Below are 14,837 nucleotides of genomic sequence, written 5' to 3'. Positions count from 1 at the left end.
TAAGTGTCCTAAAACCATTTCAGAATTTCGTCTAAATGCAAATATCGTAGCACCTTTCTGAGTGAGAAAGGAGAGAGGAAAATAAAAAGACCACCTAAACAATTAGATTGAGAAGACATAACAGTGCTCCACTGATTTGAGAAACTGGTTGGAATGAAAGCCTGTAGCCATGATGGTACCCCAAGACTGAACTTGTGAACCCCTGCACAAGAGAAGTCAAAAAAACAATATCATAACCCTGCTACCCTGTTTCTTCAGATAGGAGTAAGCTCTATTCAGCTGATAGCTGACATCATCCTCCACACTTATGTCGTCTTGGTAGGCATAATGTTTAAGTTATTGATGAGATTAATTCTCCTTTCTCTTCAAATGGGCAATTCTAGCTGTAAAGTAGGAGTGTTAAGTGAATATTAGCACAGCGTTTGTGAAAGTCGGCCCAAGTTGGGGTGCCGCAGCAAACACGGAACATACAAGCTGCGTATATCATTCATCTTGAAACCCTCCACCCAAATTGGTCATTAATCCATTTAATCAAATGAGAGAAAGCGGGGAGCCGGAGCCCACTGCGGAAAGTAGAGAAGGACTCTCCCTGAACTTGAAACTGCCCAGAAGTCACACGTTAATCTAACTGGCACGCCTGTGCTGCATGGGAGGAGAGCCTGAGTATCCGGAGTTAAAAGTAAAATTAAATATATGTAAATAAATAAAACACACGCGCGCGCCCACACAGTGGGAAAGTTAAAGCTGCGCCACTGTGGTCAACACGAATTATTCACGTTTGACGCTTACAAGATTATCATATTATGTGCGCTCGTGGCTTTTTTTTTATTTATTTATTTATTTATTTATTTATCCATCGTTGGTTTAATGCCCGCAGTGAGTACAGTGGCGCGCGCCCGCGCGTGCTGTGGGTGTCAGGCTGACTGTTAAATAAAGCGCAGCGAGAACGTGGACGGTTGTCACGTGCCTGCTAATTGGCTGTTATCAAGACGGCTTCGCTCCATTTGTATCTTATTCGCGCGTGACAGGCTGCTCGAGAGGAAGCTTTTTCTTAAGTCGACTTAATCATTTATTTGCCGTCGCGGTAGGTAAGTAAGTTGGCGCAATAAAATATTATGGCATTTTACGGTTCATATCACTTAAACTTTAACTCCTTCCACTTTAAAATTCTCAACCCTCGGTTCATTAGCTAAGTTCGTTTGTTAGCGGGACAGAGGTAGATACACGCCCATCCACGGGGGTGTAGTTGCGAGGGCGTTGTGCCAGTCCTAGACCTTCGTGTTTGCCTTGAGTCGCAAGCACTGACTGCCTTGGGCATTAAAACGAGGATCAAATGGGTTCCCTTTGCTAGAAATCTAAGTGAACCACTCAAATGTTTGGGTAATCTAATTTTTGACAAGGATGAAGTTAGCTGCTTGTTCGCAGCTGATTACAGGTATGTGTTACAATTGAGATAGAGTATTTTAAAAAGTATACACTGATAATGTTGTTAAACCTGATTAATAGTCCGATCGCTAAAAATCCACATTTCAATCTAATACGAGAGTGCCTGGAAAATTCATTTGCAGGCAGGCACATTTCCTTATCTGTTTTATTAGACGGTGTTTAACGGGCTCGCTAAATAGTTAAATGGTGTTGGGACACTTTTTATTTTTTAGTTTCACGAATCATAGACAAAATGGGACCTCTGTTAGTGCGTGTGTTTTGTTTTATGTGAACAGCCGTCTGCCAACAGAGATTGAATGGATCGACTATGATCCCCACTGAAAACTAGCTAACTGAAAGTTTGGATTATGCGCATCTAATAATCTAATAATCGTGCTTGCAAGAGTGAAAGTCAAAATCTGCTGGGATGATTTTCTTTTTTTTCTCATGGCAAGTCTTATTTTGCTTAAAGGTACTGATTTTTTAATTAGTGATAATGTACTGACAGCAGTTGATCATCAAATATGCACCTCCAAAAAGTTGCTTTTCATTTTAAATTCTATATAAAACGTAGCAATTACCCATTTCCTCCTGCATATGTGTAAATCTCTAGAAATAAAGTTCACACTTTTTTGTCTTAAATAAATGCACTCCTACACATATACCTGTAATAGGGGGATCCTGTACACTTCATGGGACACCCCTGATTGCTTTTTTTAATTACCTACTAGCATGGGCGCGCTGAAATGTAATCAAAGTTGTTGTCAGTAAAGGGAGCACTACTTTAATCTTGTTATAGCTTGCCAAGTCATCTTAGTTGTCTACGCAGGAATATTTTGGACAAAGTTAAATATGCACATAAGTACTGTGAAATTTGACAATAAATAGCATAAAATGTGAGTAAAAATAATTAAATGGGTTGCAAAATATATTTTTTGTTGTCTGTATATATTTTGTTTATATTTATATGATTTATTGGTGAATAGTCAGCAGAGTGGAGGTATGCACTTTGCTTACTTGGGTATCCTGTGGTTTATGCGCACCTTCAGACTTGTGACTGTGTGTGTCAGATATGAGTGCAAAGAAAAGTTGCCCAGGATGAGCATTCAGAATAGTGACTTTGATTCAAGAAACTCTGAATTGATTAGATGTACTTTTACATGTTGCAGTTGAGGGATAGTGACAGTTTTTATTTCAGTGCATATTAAATGTTGCATGCAGTGCCACTGAAATAAAGAAATAATTAAATACATAAAGAAACAAGCAAAAAAAGTGAGACTTTTTTTCTCAGCATTTCATGTTACAATTTATTTATGGTCACATTGTACAGTAATAATACATTTTATATAGTGCTTTTCTCAGAACTTGAAGCACTCTCCACACAGGGAGGACCCAGGAAGTGAACCCACAATCTCCTTGCTACAAAGCAACAGCACTACCACTGTGCTACAGGAAAGGATAGTACAGTAGTATTCTTTACTGGTGTATTTATTTAAGTTTGTCTGAAATGTTCTTTCCATAGATGTCTACTTGCAGGTATGGACCAGGATGAACACTGGCATGGGATTTTTATTCAGAGTGGCCTTCACAATTGGCCAGCTATCCACCACCTTTGCATCCCCCTTTAGGAGATGCACTGTATATGTTCCACTCCCTTATTGATCTGTAGGTAAAGTAAAAGTGCAGTATACTCTCTTACATAAACGTACAGACTGTGCATGTGCTGCCGTGTTCCCCCTGACTCTATGTGGTACTCCAGCTCCTCCATTGTCCTCCTGACTCCAACCAGATGTGCCCTGCAGATGCTATACTTTACTGAACCTTGACAAAACATAAGAATCTGTGAGGGTCTAATAGATGAACAGAGCTATATTTTAGCTATAAGTAAACTTCTGTTCACTGCTTGCTAGTTAATTTTAACTCCACATGTGTTGGAAAATAGGCATCTAATCCTAGTACAAGAAATCATAAAACACTTGAGATCAATGGCTACAATAAGCTAAAGGAAATCACTTCAAAGAGAAGTTTTAACTATGATGTTGCCCTGTTTAACGCCGGATATTAAGACTGTGTTCTTAAACTTGTAACTTGCTCTTCTCCAACTGTGGTCGCTACTTAATAAATTAATTTTAGCTTCAGTGTTTTGATGAAAACAAAGTGTTGACTTGCGCACCATCCGCAGTAGTCATAGTAAACAGGCTGGTGAGCTGACCACTTCTGCACTCTGACACTGCTGTAGTCCTTTATTTAAAAATTGCTGTTTTTCCTCTGTTGGAGTAATCAAAGATGGAAGATGCTGGTAAGTTAAAGGTTGGTACTTTTTAAGAGTATAATACATTTATCAATATGTTGGTGTAGGTTGTAAAGCGGATTTGTGATGGCAATATCTCCCCAGTCCACTCCCAGTGGGATTTCTGTATAAGTGTGAAGCTTGTATGTTTTCACTGAAGTTGTATGGGTTTTCTTTCTCAGTCCACTGACTTGCCCTTGGGTTGATTGGTGACTATACATTTACAGAAACTAGTGTGAGATTCAAGCATATTGTTTGTTTCTCCCTGATGACAATGGCTGTTAGGACATGTTCCACCATCTTGTGAATCTTAACTGGAAATCCTGGGCTCTGAAAATTAATTGATGGAAAAGTTAATAAATGCAAAGAGAATTTTCCTGTCATCAGGCTGGATTGATTGATTTCTTCCACAATGACTTGCCTAAACATCTTTTAGTTATTTGAAATCCACCATTGTCTCCATTTCATTTTCACCCCTTAAAAATTTGTTCAGATTTCGATGTTGCCTTTTTTTTTTTTTATTTTTATAATTGTTTGATTCGTGTCTTGCATATACGCTACTGGTCAAAAGGGTTTTTTTTTAAACTGTTTTTATTGAAATTTAAGCAGTTCATGTCCAGTAAGTAACCTGAAATACCAAGAACATTCAAATAATGTAATCTTCAGATTTATATACAAATGCCTTTTTTTCAGGAAACAAGTTATGGGTTAACAACTTACAGATTTTGTGCAGCAATGGAAGTTAATTTTAGCTTTGAAAGTTAATCCAAACAATTCCTACACGTGCCTCATCTTTAGTTGATTACTTTCAAACCCTCTATTTATATACAGGAAAAGCATTGGACCAAACTGTTGCTACACCTTTTAAAATGTTATTTTGACAACATTGCACGTATATTGCTGTAATAATGGCAAGAGAAATGCAATTAACAAAGGATGGAAAACAGACCATTATAACCCTTAAAAAGTGTAGGCCTTTCCTTTAGAGAAATTGCAAAGGAAGCCAAGGTATCCCAAGTACAGTACATTATTAAAAGGAACTTGGAAACTGGCTGAAAGTCTGACAGAAATGGATCTGGCAGAGCCAAAGCTACAAAAGAACCAGAAAATGTGTTTCTGAGACTCAACAGCTTGTGCGATAGGTACCTCACAGGACAACAACTTTAAGCACAGCTTAACAGTGGTCTCATTTTCCATACTTTAATTTTAGAGTACATTGAGAAAATCAACTGTGTATTTCAATAAAAAATTCCACTGAGTTTGTGTGGTTCTGTCCCCTTGAAGACTGCAGCAGTTCATTCACCCTGGCTTCTTGGAGTCAATCACTGTCTTTAGTGCTGTGTAGTAACATAGTTTCTTGTGTCTAGTCTCTTTATAACATGATTTTGCTATTTATACACCAAGTGTGTGGGGTGTGGTTGTGTTTTTTTTTTTTTTTTAGTTGATAAAGCAGAATGTGCCTTCATAAGTGTATGTACTCAAAAGTTTGTCTCTGTGTAGTTTTATTTTAACGCTTCTGTTTAGGTGATCAGGATGTTATTTCTTTCATTCTTTTTACAGCTTCCTTGCACTCTCCCTTGTTCTGCTCCAACAATCATGGATATGTTCTGCAAGAAGCAGACCTTCTCGGACTCTCCATCTAAACACCAAGCATCCTGTGAGAAGTCAAAGGTGCAGGGAGAATCTAAACATGGCCTGCCTTCATTCTTCAGGGTCAAAAAGTCCCGTGCCTCTGATGAGCATAAGAAGTCTGCATCTCTTGAAGATCTTGCTGGTCGAAGACCCAGAGGAAAAAATGGGCTGCATCCTGCTGAGGCCAGATATGGTGAGTGCACAAAATAGAAAAAAAGGAATTGTGTAGGTTTTACAAACTATATGTTATCTATCAAGCCCCAAGTGAATAGGGGTGCGCACTGATAAGGGTTTTTTGGACATATGATGATATCTGATAATTTCTTTGCATCTATTTGTCAATGCCAATGCAACCATTTATAAAACACAGAGGAAAATAAGACTGTTTCTGACAAGATAAGCAGTACAGTGAAATGTAACATTTATTTATATGAAATTTCAGTTCCATGTGGTGCTGGGCGATATGACGATATATATCGTGGGGACGATAGAAAAGTGTCTATCGTCCTATTTCTCTTCTATCGTTTCTATCGTTTCTAACCTAATTTTATCAATTACTAAAGAAAATATTGCATTAAATAGGCTATGACAAATGAATGATAATGTCTTGTCGCTATGCAATGCATACTCTACCCTTTATATAAGTGATAATCAAGAATAAAAATGAACTTTTTCGCAAAGAAACTTCATCTTGTGGTTTTGTGACAGTTCAGTTAAATGTCACTTCAAAATAAAGTTGCAAAAAAAAGTATGCAATGATATTTTTGTCAAACTTTTCAGAGAATAACTGGAAACGTACTTTATTGTGGGTGGTATATCGTGATATATATCGTTATTGTGATATAAAATAATCCATATCGTGATATATGATTTTTCCATATCGCCCAGCACTAGTTCCATGTATGGTGTCTGCTCAGTCACAGTTGATTGATTAGCAATTAAATAATGCATGAATTCACAGGCTGCAGCCATGTTGCGATTTCTTCTTTCTTTGATGAGGTAAACAATCTAACAGCAATTGGAAAACTTGCATTCTTGTACACTTTTTTTTTTTTTCTCAATGTTCAATGATAAAGTAATGACAATAACAAACTTTTTTCTGGAAATGCATTTTTTCCTGAACAAGCTGGATGTTTTTCATAATGTGCAACAGCATCTGTGCCTTGTTGCAGGAAACAGATTCTGTCTTTTGTTGACCTAAAAAATTACTTGCTTTTTATACGGGCCTGGCTGGTACATGTATGCTACTTTGACAGTGACAGAGATCTGTTATTTCAGTACTGTTATTGATTTTAATATCTTGGGATTATTGCTTTGGAAAGAGACCCTGCAATTGCAGTATAATTAAAAATGCTTAAGTATTTATCATCACATTAAATACCATATTTCATATGTAAAAGATAAGCTTGACACTTTAATCTGACAGCCCTATAAATAACCAGTTATATAATGGCAGTTAACCCTTTCAAGCCTAACCTTCAAAATTCTGCCTGTCATTTCCTTGGTATTTTTGACCTTTAAAGTAACATTACATCAGGTTTTTTGTGTTCTCAAATCTAGTATAGATTCAGCCTTATTGTTGTCATTATGAATGCCTCTGCCTTATATAAAATTATGAAAACTGTACATGCACCCAAAAACTCACTAAATGGGTAAAAAAAAAAGAAGAAAAATTTTTGAACTGATAAGTTACTTTTTTTCTATACTGTCTAATGTACCAGTGTATGGACACTTTTTGTGCCCTCCCCCCCTTTTTATTTCTGAATATTATACAATATCGGAATACTACACATGAACCTCCTTCAGGGAACATCTAATAGGTTAAAACCTACAGATGTTCTGCAGCAATCAAAGTAAATGAAGCCTTGCAAGTTGAAGCAAACAATTTGTACATGTGTCCAAACGTCTGTTGATTACTTAAAAGCCCCCAGTTTGTCTTAAAGCAGAGTTGGAACAGACTGTGTTACTCTACCCACTAAGGAGATACTAGTTAGACAATTTGCAAGTGATAATGGCAAGACAACTGCAATTAACAAATGGAATGAGACCGAGCATTATTACCCTTGGAAGTGTAGACCTTTTGTTTAGAGGAATTGCAAAAAAAAAAAAAAAATCAAAGTGTCAGAGTACACAATCCAAAGGCATTTTGAAACTGGAAGAAACTCTGGTAGGAAGAGATCTGGCAGGCACAAAATCGCATCCTAATCGGAAGGCAAGTTTCTGGGGGTTACCAGCTTGTGTCATAGTCGCCTCGCAGCACAACAGTATCAAGAACAGCTTAACAGTCGTCAAAAAAAGCAAGTCTCAGTTTCTACTGTGAAGAGGACACTTTGTTCAATCTGCAGTACTCCACAGCCAGTATTTCAACGCCCTGTTTTGTCCATTAAAGAATAGCTTTCTTATGGCCACTCTCCCTGTCAAACCTGCAGCACAAAATCTCCTTTTCACATTAGAAGAAAAAAATCGACTTTCTCCATCGATATGGAGATTTAAGGAGTAAACCACAAGACAATGATTATATTTTTATATTCTGTACATTTAAGAACCATCAACAGCAAATCAAATGAATAATATATTTTGCAATTATTATAAAAGTAAAGTTGAATAAATCGGACTCTGCAGCTGCATGAATAAAAGGTAAAGTACCAGTTCTGGTTAATGGAAACAGCCCAAAAGTTGAGAGAAATCTACCTTTTGTACCTAATACTTGTATACAAAATTTGGTTCACCTAAATGAAAGCCTTCTCAAGTTATTGTGTTTACATACATCCATACAGGCACAATTCCAAAAATGGTATTTTTGGGCTCTGGGAGCTCTAAAACTTCTAGATTCACAAAATCTCATCACTGAATGTTTGGACGATTATGATACTTTCCCTATACTTATATGAGAAAGTAAAAACTGGAAAAACCAAGGTGTTCTAAAACTTGTGTGTGTGTGTAAAATATATAGATGTAGAGGCTATAACAATTAATTAACATCATTGATGATAAATGATTTGGAAGTTGTTACCATGATGGGGCTTGACTTAGCATGTGATTGCAGGTATTGAGCCTATTTAGAAATTCTAATTTAAGCGGAAAAATATTGTTATGCTTTCAAGATTAAAAAAAAAAAGCCTTTCATTATTGCCGCTTTTATTTAATTATGGAATTAGTTGAGAAACAAAAAAAAAATGATTACTGCATGCTTCAGGTATGTAATGATGTGACCAATCAACTGTCAGATGTAATCATTTTATCTTTTAGTATCATGCATTTGAATGATGGCAAAATTATTAGTTATTTTAATAAAGTGACATACATAGCCTCAATAAAGAAATGAAGGGTTTGCATTCATCCTCTGACTGGTTTGAATTCGGCCCATCCAACACTCCATTTTTCATACTGGCTTATCTAGTTCAGGGTTCCTGGAAGCTGGCATCTATCCCAGCGGGACTATGTCTTACAAAACCTTAGACAGGGTGGCACGCTTCACACTTCCTTCTACAAAGGTGACAGAATGAGCTGCTCAATATTCATTCCAAATTTCTGTCATTTGTTGGGCTTTTAAACCAAGGAAATGCATAAAAGTAGAACAACTAAAATTAGACTAATGGGGGAGAAAATACGTATAATGCATGTTTTGAGTGGAACAGAAATGAATGAGATGCCACCTCCACTTAGGAGTAATTACTGCCCTTAGAATCCAGTTCATTAATTAATTCTAAATTGGTGCTGCGGCATAAGCAATACCAAACTGTAATCATTTTATGTGAGGTATTTTGAAAACAAACAAAAGCTGTTTTACAGAAATTTAGAAATATTTCACAAAGGTAGGCTTAATTTTGGGGCAAATTAAAAAGGACTTTGATCTGAAAAATTTTAAAATACTGACTAATTTGAATTTTCAATTAAATATAACTCTTTAAGAATCTTTAAGCAGCTACTGTCTCCTCCTTATACAGATGCGCATATAAATTTCATAAACCTCGCAAAGTGATTTTCTATCAAACCTGGTTTGAAAAGTGTATTTTAATAAAGTGTTAATATATAAATGAAAATATCCTGCTATATTTTGGTATTCAGTAATTGATATGGAAATGACCTAATAATTAAATTTTTATTTTCAGCATTGATTTTAAACAGTATTTTCACTTACAAGAGTGAAAATGTCAGTGAGTACGTTTTTCTACGTACACATGATAAATCTGATTAACAGTGCGCTGAAATTCATGTGGACGGCAAGCCCCTCCATCACACATGAAACTCAAGCCTTGTATATACTCTGTTAGGTTTGTCACTTCATTCACCAAAGTAACATCAGTCACATTTTGAGATAAAGGTGGATTTAATTACAGTGGAAAGTTGAAACCCAAAGGACTTAAAAGTACAGTGGAACCTCGATTCACGACCATAATTCATTCCAAAACTCTGGTCGTAAACCGATTTTGGTTGTGAACCGAAGCAATTTTCCCCCATAGGATTGTATGTAAATACAATTGATCCGTTCCAGACCATACGAAATTTATGTATGTATCTTTAAGTTTTTAAGCACAAATATAGTTAACTAAATCATAGAATGCACAGCGTAATAGTAAACTAAATGTAAAAACATTGATTAACACTGAGAAAACCTTGAACAACAAAGAAAAATAACACTGCAGTAGTTCGCGCTATAGTGCTACCAACTGCTGGCTAAAAACACTGTTTTTTTAATGAGTTTTAAGCACAGGGAAAAAGAACATTTGAAAAAATCCGTAATTTATTAAACCACCAAGAAAAGTAACATTGCAACAATGCACACTAACCGATCGCTGTAAACAGAAGTGAAAACATTCAAGCCCAGTGCATTCTTTAACTGCCTTCCTACCTTATGCGTCCAGCTCTCTCTCTCACGCTGCCTGTGTGTGTGTGTGTCTTTCGTGCGCGCTGCCTGTGTGTGTGTGTGTGTGTGTGTGTGTGTGTGTCTCTCGCGCTGCCTGTGTGTGTGTGTGTGTCTCTCTCTCTCTCTCTTGTGTGTGTTGCGCTCTCTTTATCTTGCTCGCTGCACAGGGAGAGACTGAACACGTACAAACCGAAAGGGAAACTGGCTTTTTCGTTTACCAAGTGTGTGGTCGTGAACGGAGGCAAAAGTTTGGCGAACGTTTTGGTCGTAAACCGATTTGTACATGTACCGAGACATTTGTGAACCGAGGTTCGACTGTAATGTCAAGTTGTTTCATATTCGCTTTGGGAAAGAAATCATGTTTTGTATAATCTGTAAAAATGAACTCCCTCAATGAGGGGAACAACTATGCTGTGGGAGCACCATAAAAGAAAACACATTGGAGTAACGGTAATCCCTAATCTCGCTTGTACTTGATGATAATCCATTCCAGCTGCACCATTGCTTCTGGCATCTTAAAATCCATTATGTGATAGTGCACACTCTAGTTCATCAATAATATTCATAACTGTTTTTGCAAAGTACTTATTTTTATATATATTTTATGATATTTTCGGCTGGTTTTCGATGCAGTGCTATGAAGAAAAAGTAAAAAGGCTTGAAATATGATCCTCACTTCATCTTGTAACCAGTACAGTATATCAAACAATACACTCTAGGCAACTTTTGTTAATGTTTCTCAACAGTTTTGCTTCTCTGCATTGAAAATGTTTGCTTAACCTAAAAGTTAGTAACAAGAAAAAACGTAGGCGCGATACACATGCAGAGCAAGATGCAGAATATGAAAAGAAGAAAAAAACGGAAGTGTCATGAAAAAAAGTAAAGATCGCATTAGCGCAAACAAAGAGAAATTATTACTCAGAGAAATAACGAAAAAGCAAATAGAGATCGAATAAATGGACATAGGTGATATGTCAGAAGTATGTAAATATTGCAAGGCTTTGAAGTTTAAGTCAGAGAATTTCAAAAACGGGGTTTACCTCACATGCGTTTTATTGGTTACTTTGCAAAAAAAATTAACTGCTGATGATGTAGATTGTTTTGTCTGTGCTGAAATTCCATACAGAGAAACCTATCTTGAATTAGGTACAAGTCATTAAACACGTCTCATGGACCTCATTTAAAAGATACAGCATGTTGGGACTCGAAAGATACCAAATATTGTTTTTAACGAAGTTCTGAAATAAAAGTAAAACTAATGAAATGGCAAAAATTAAAAGAAAAAAAACAAATCTTAAAAGTATGTATCCGGAAAACCAAACACTGGGGTTGGCGAGCAAAGTGAGCAGGGGGCAAAGCCCCCTAGTACTTCAATATTTAAAATCTTGAATACTCAAAAATAATTAGTCCAGCTAATTGATCAGCAAAATAGTTGATATATAAATATAAACAAAAATGCTTGCCATCAATTTTATTAGGTCCACTTTCTCGTTAAAGAAAACTACCAACTTCTCCACACAGCCAGTTAAGTGGCTGAAGTTCAGTATACTGTATGAAGTAGGCAGACATGTCAAAGGGTTTATCTGTTTGACCAAACTTTGGAAAGGATAAGATATAAGGAATATGCGACTTGCTGTTATTGGTGCCAAAAGTGGTGATCTTGGATCTCTGGAGAGTTTGTAGAAAATGGTGCATGTGATCACCAAAACTGCATGTTTATAAAAATGCCACCTGGTCTGACAAAGTTTGTGCTGTGATCAGTAAATGGAGGGCAAGGATTTTGTGTAGACCACATGAATCTATTCTAACCTTGGTCAGCAGTACAGGCTAGTACTAATGTAATGATGTGATGACTCATACGTGGGTGGGCATCATCTGCATTCCCCAGTATACCTAAACTTTGTTTGTGATCACATGTATCCCCTACTAGTCATGGTATACATTTTCAAAAGGTTACTTCTAGCAGGATAACATGCTATGTCACAAAGCATGCATCATCTCAAGTTGGCTTTAGAAACGTGACAAAGTTTCCAGTTGCTACACAGTCTCCAGTTCTTAATCTAATGGAGCACCTTTTTAGATGAGGCAGAGCGAGAGGTTCTCGGCATGAAATATGTATCCATAAGATTTTACCCTAACTTTATGGTGATTTGGAGTCTAGATAGACAATGAATTCCCAAGGGATGTTTCTAGCTCTTTGAACCCATGTCTTGAACAACTGTCCTGGATGCTGTACAGATCTGATTTTAGAAATGTGGATGTAAAAGAGGACACAGAGTGTATATATAAAAGTAACTATAAGAGAGATTTTTCTTTATATGTGTGTATTTAATTCAGTGAATAAAACTCTTGTTTTATATTTTAGAGAGCAAATATTATCAAAGAAGGATAAGCTTCTCTGCACTGACCCAAAGGCACAAATGAGTGTACCTGTAAAATGAACTCCCTGATAACTCCTACCATCTGCAGTAGGAAGTGCAGCCTTCAGGAAAAGAGGCAATCTGTGCCAGAATCATGTCAGTATGCTGATGTTTCTTCACTGCAGTGCAGATATTTTAAAATCCAGGGAATAGCCAAGCCTGTATTAGCATTTCTTCTAACAAAGGTTTGTTTTCAGCATATGCTGTCTGTGCTAAGGTGTTCCTAGGAAGACTTTTAGTGACAGCATGCAGAGGGAACAAAAGAAGACAGATTTACACTGATATATAAAACAACATTTAAAGAGGATATCTTTAAACCTTATCATCCATACTTTGATGGTTGGGCTTGAAGTTGTTTTCTTTTAACTTACTTTTAATGTCTGTCAGTGGAAAGATAAACCCAACTTTGGAAACTGTACATTTTTAACTTTTCAAAAGGAAGGACTTGTGCAGCAGCAAGGAAGAAGAACAAACATTGAGGCTATCAGTTTTATTGGACTGGTAATGTTGCCCATATGCTCAAAGCAGTATGTCTTCTTACAGACACAGAAAAGGGATGCAGTGGAAATACTTTACTAAAGACTTCCATGAAAACCCACATGAATAAATACAATTTAGACATCACCAGCTACGAGAACACCTCTCTGTATTGTACCAGATGGGTAAAGTACGTGAAAGGAATTCCAGCTTGTTGACACTGGTTAATCGGCATCAGCACACTATATCACTATTAACATGACCCATTTCAATATGACTGTACTACATACAATATCTCGCCTCATGATATCTGTCCAACATGTTGAAGGTCTATGTATTTTTATTTGTTCTCATTATTTATCTTTAGATGCATAGGTCACCCTGTGATAGAACATCTTAATCTATGAGATATAATAAATGGTCACTGGATGACATCCCCTTTGGTGCTTGTTGGCATAATAAAAGAAATATTTCAAGCCAGACAGCCAAACATAGTTCATACTTTCTTATACACATACTAAGGGCAAAATATCACCAAGATTTCAGCAGTCACCTTTTTGTGACAGTATGGTGCACTTGTTAGTGTTTCTAGGAACAGGGTTTAAATTGCCATCTTGATAACACCTATGTATGCCTTTTCTTGTGTTATGTAGTAATATGAAACCTAGAAGTTTTTATTATTTTACATGTGTCTCCCTTGATGTACTCCACACATCATATATAACCGGCACTATATTTCAAAGCAATCTATTAATCACCTTCCATTGCTACAGCAGACTGTTATGAGCTCCTAAAGATACTCTGGTCTTTTGCTGTAGCAATGGTCACATGTACCAGAGTATAGTAGTTCTTATTTGCATCTCCAACTGAAATGCTGCAAATTGCCACTGTGAAGCACCATGATAACAAAAATGCACAAATTATACATGACTTCATTTTCTTTAATAGAAAACATAAATCGGCTTAACTAATGTACTCTGTAATCCTTTTTCCTATGCTCCCATTAGGCATGCTTTCTAGCTGTAAAACTTTCCTCCTATAATTATTTTGAATATGTGGCAATGACTCTTCACCTCAATTGGATTTATGTCCAGGTCCAGCAGAGGTATTTTGGGTGATCTTGTCTGGATATCCTTGACTGTTAAATTTTTGTCTAAGTCATTCATAAAAGAGCCCCTTGGAGGCCTTTGTTTTGTTATAAGAGGAAGATATTTATATCATAACCTACTGTTTTCTTTAGTCATTTCTTCAAACATTGGCACACTGTGTGTAAAGTTGATGCCCCTTCTAATTTTAGGATTACTCACTCGAGGTATCGCGCCAAAGACTTTTTCAAAATGTGTCATCAGCACATGTTTTGACCTGCATTTACCTATTTAATGGTGGTGGATGTATGGCCCGAAACAGCTTAACAATTAAAAATAAGGCCTAACTGGATTTAATCAAATACAGTGCAGTATTATTCAACACCATATGGCAGTGTTAAAATGTAAATTTTTGAGTGTCCCTAGATATCCATAGAAAGGCTGTATCCTTTTACAAAACTAAATGTGCATTAAGTTATCTTCAAGTGATTATCTTAGACATGTAAAGTCAATCCAGCTAAGTATGCTTGGGTTCATTTAACTTCACCTCCCGTAATAGCTCCCAGAATTTGTTTCAGTACCCTGGTGTTCTCAATTCTTTAAGGCATTTTGTTAGGTAAAATGGTGACTCTAAAACGGAG

At 36.6% G+C, this 14,837-nt stretch overlaps 1 protein-coding gene across 3 annotated transcripts in view; it reads left to right on the top strand.

Moving 5' to 3' along the window:
* The first annotated feature begins 616 nt into the window (after positions 1–616).
* LOC120530878 (rho guanine nucleotide exchange factor 19-like) overlaps positions 617–14,837 on the top strand; it is a 28,645-nt gene continuing 14,424 nt past the window's right edge. The window contains exons 1-2 of one of the 3 annotated variants that reach the window (XM_039755602.1): positions 617–679; positions 5,276–5,540. In XM_039755602.1, the coding sequence (XP_039611536.1) occupies positions 647–679; positions 5,276–5,540 (298 nt within the window). In that variant the 5' untranslated portion in view covers positions 617–646. Of the gene's footprint in view, positions 680–958; positions 1,089–1,192; positions 1,436–5,275; positions 5,541–14,837 lie in introns of those variants that run through there. The other 2 variants (XM_039755603.1, XM_039755604.1) reach the window with 2 other exon arrangements.

This window comes from Polypterus senegalus, chromosome 6, assembly GCF_016835505.1.
Source record: "Polypterus senegalus isolate Bchr_013 chromosome 6, ASM1683550v1, whole genome shotgun sequence".
Taxonomy (NCBI): Eukaryota; Metazoa; Chordata; class Cladistia; order Polypteriformes; family Polypteridae; genus Polypterus; species Polypterus senegalus.
This window is presented reverse-complemented; position numbering and strand designations above follow the sequence as displayed.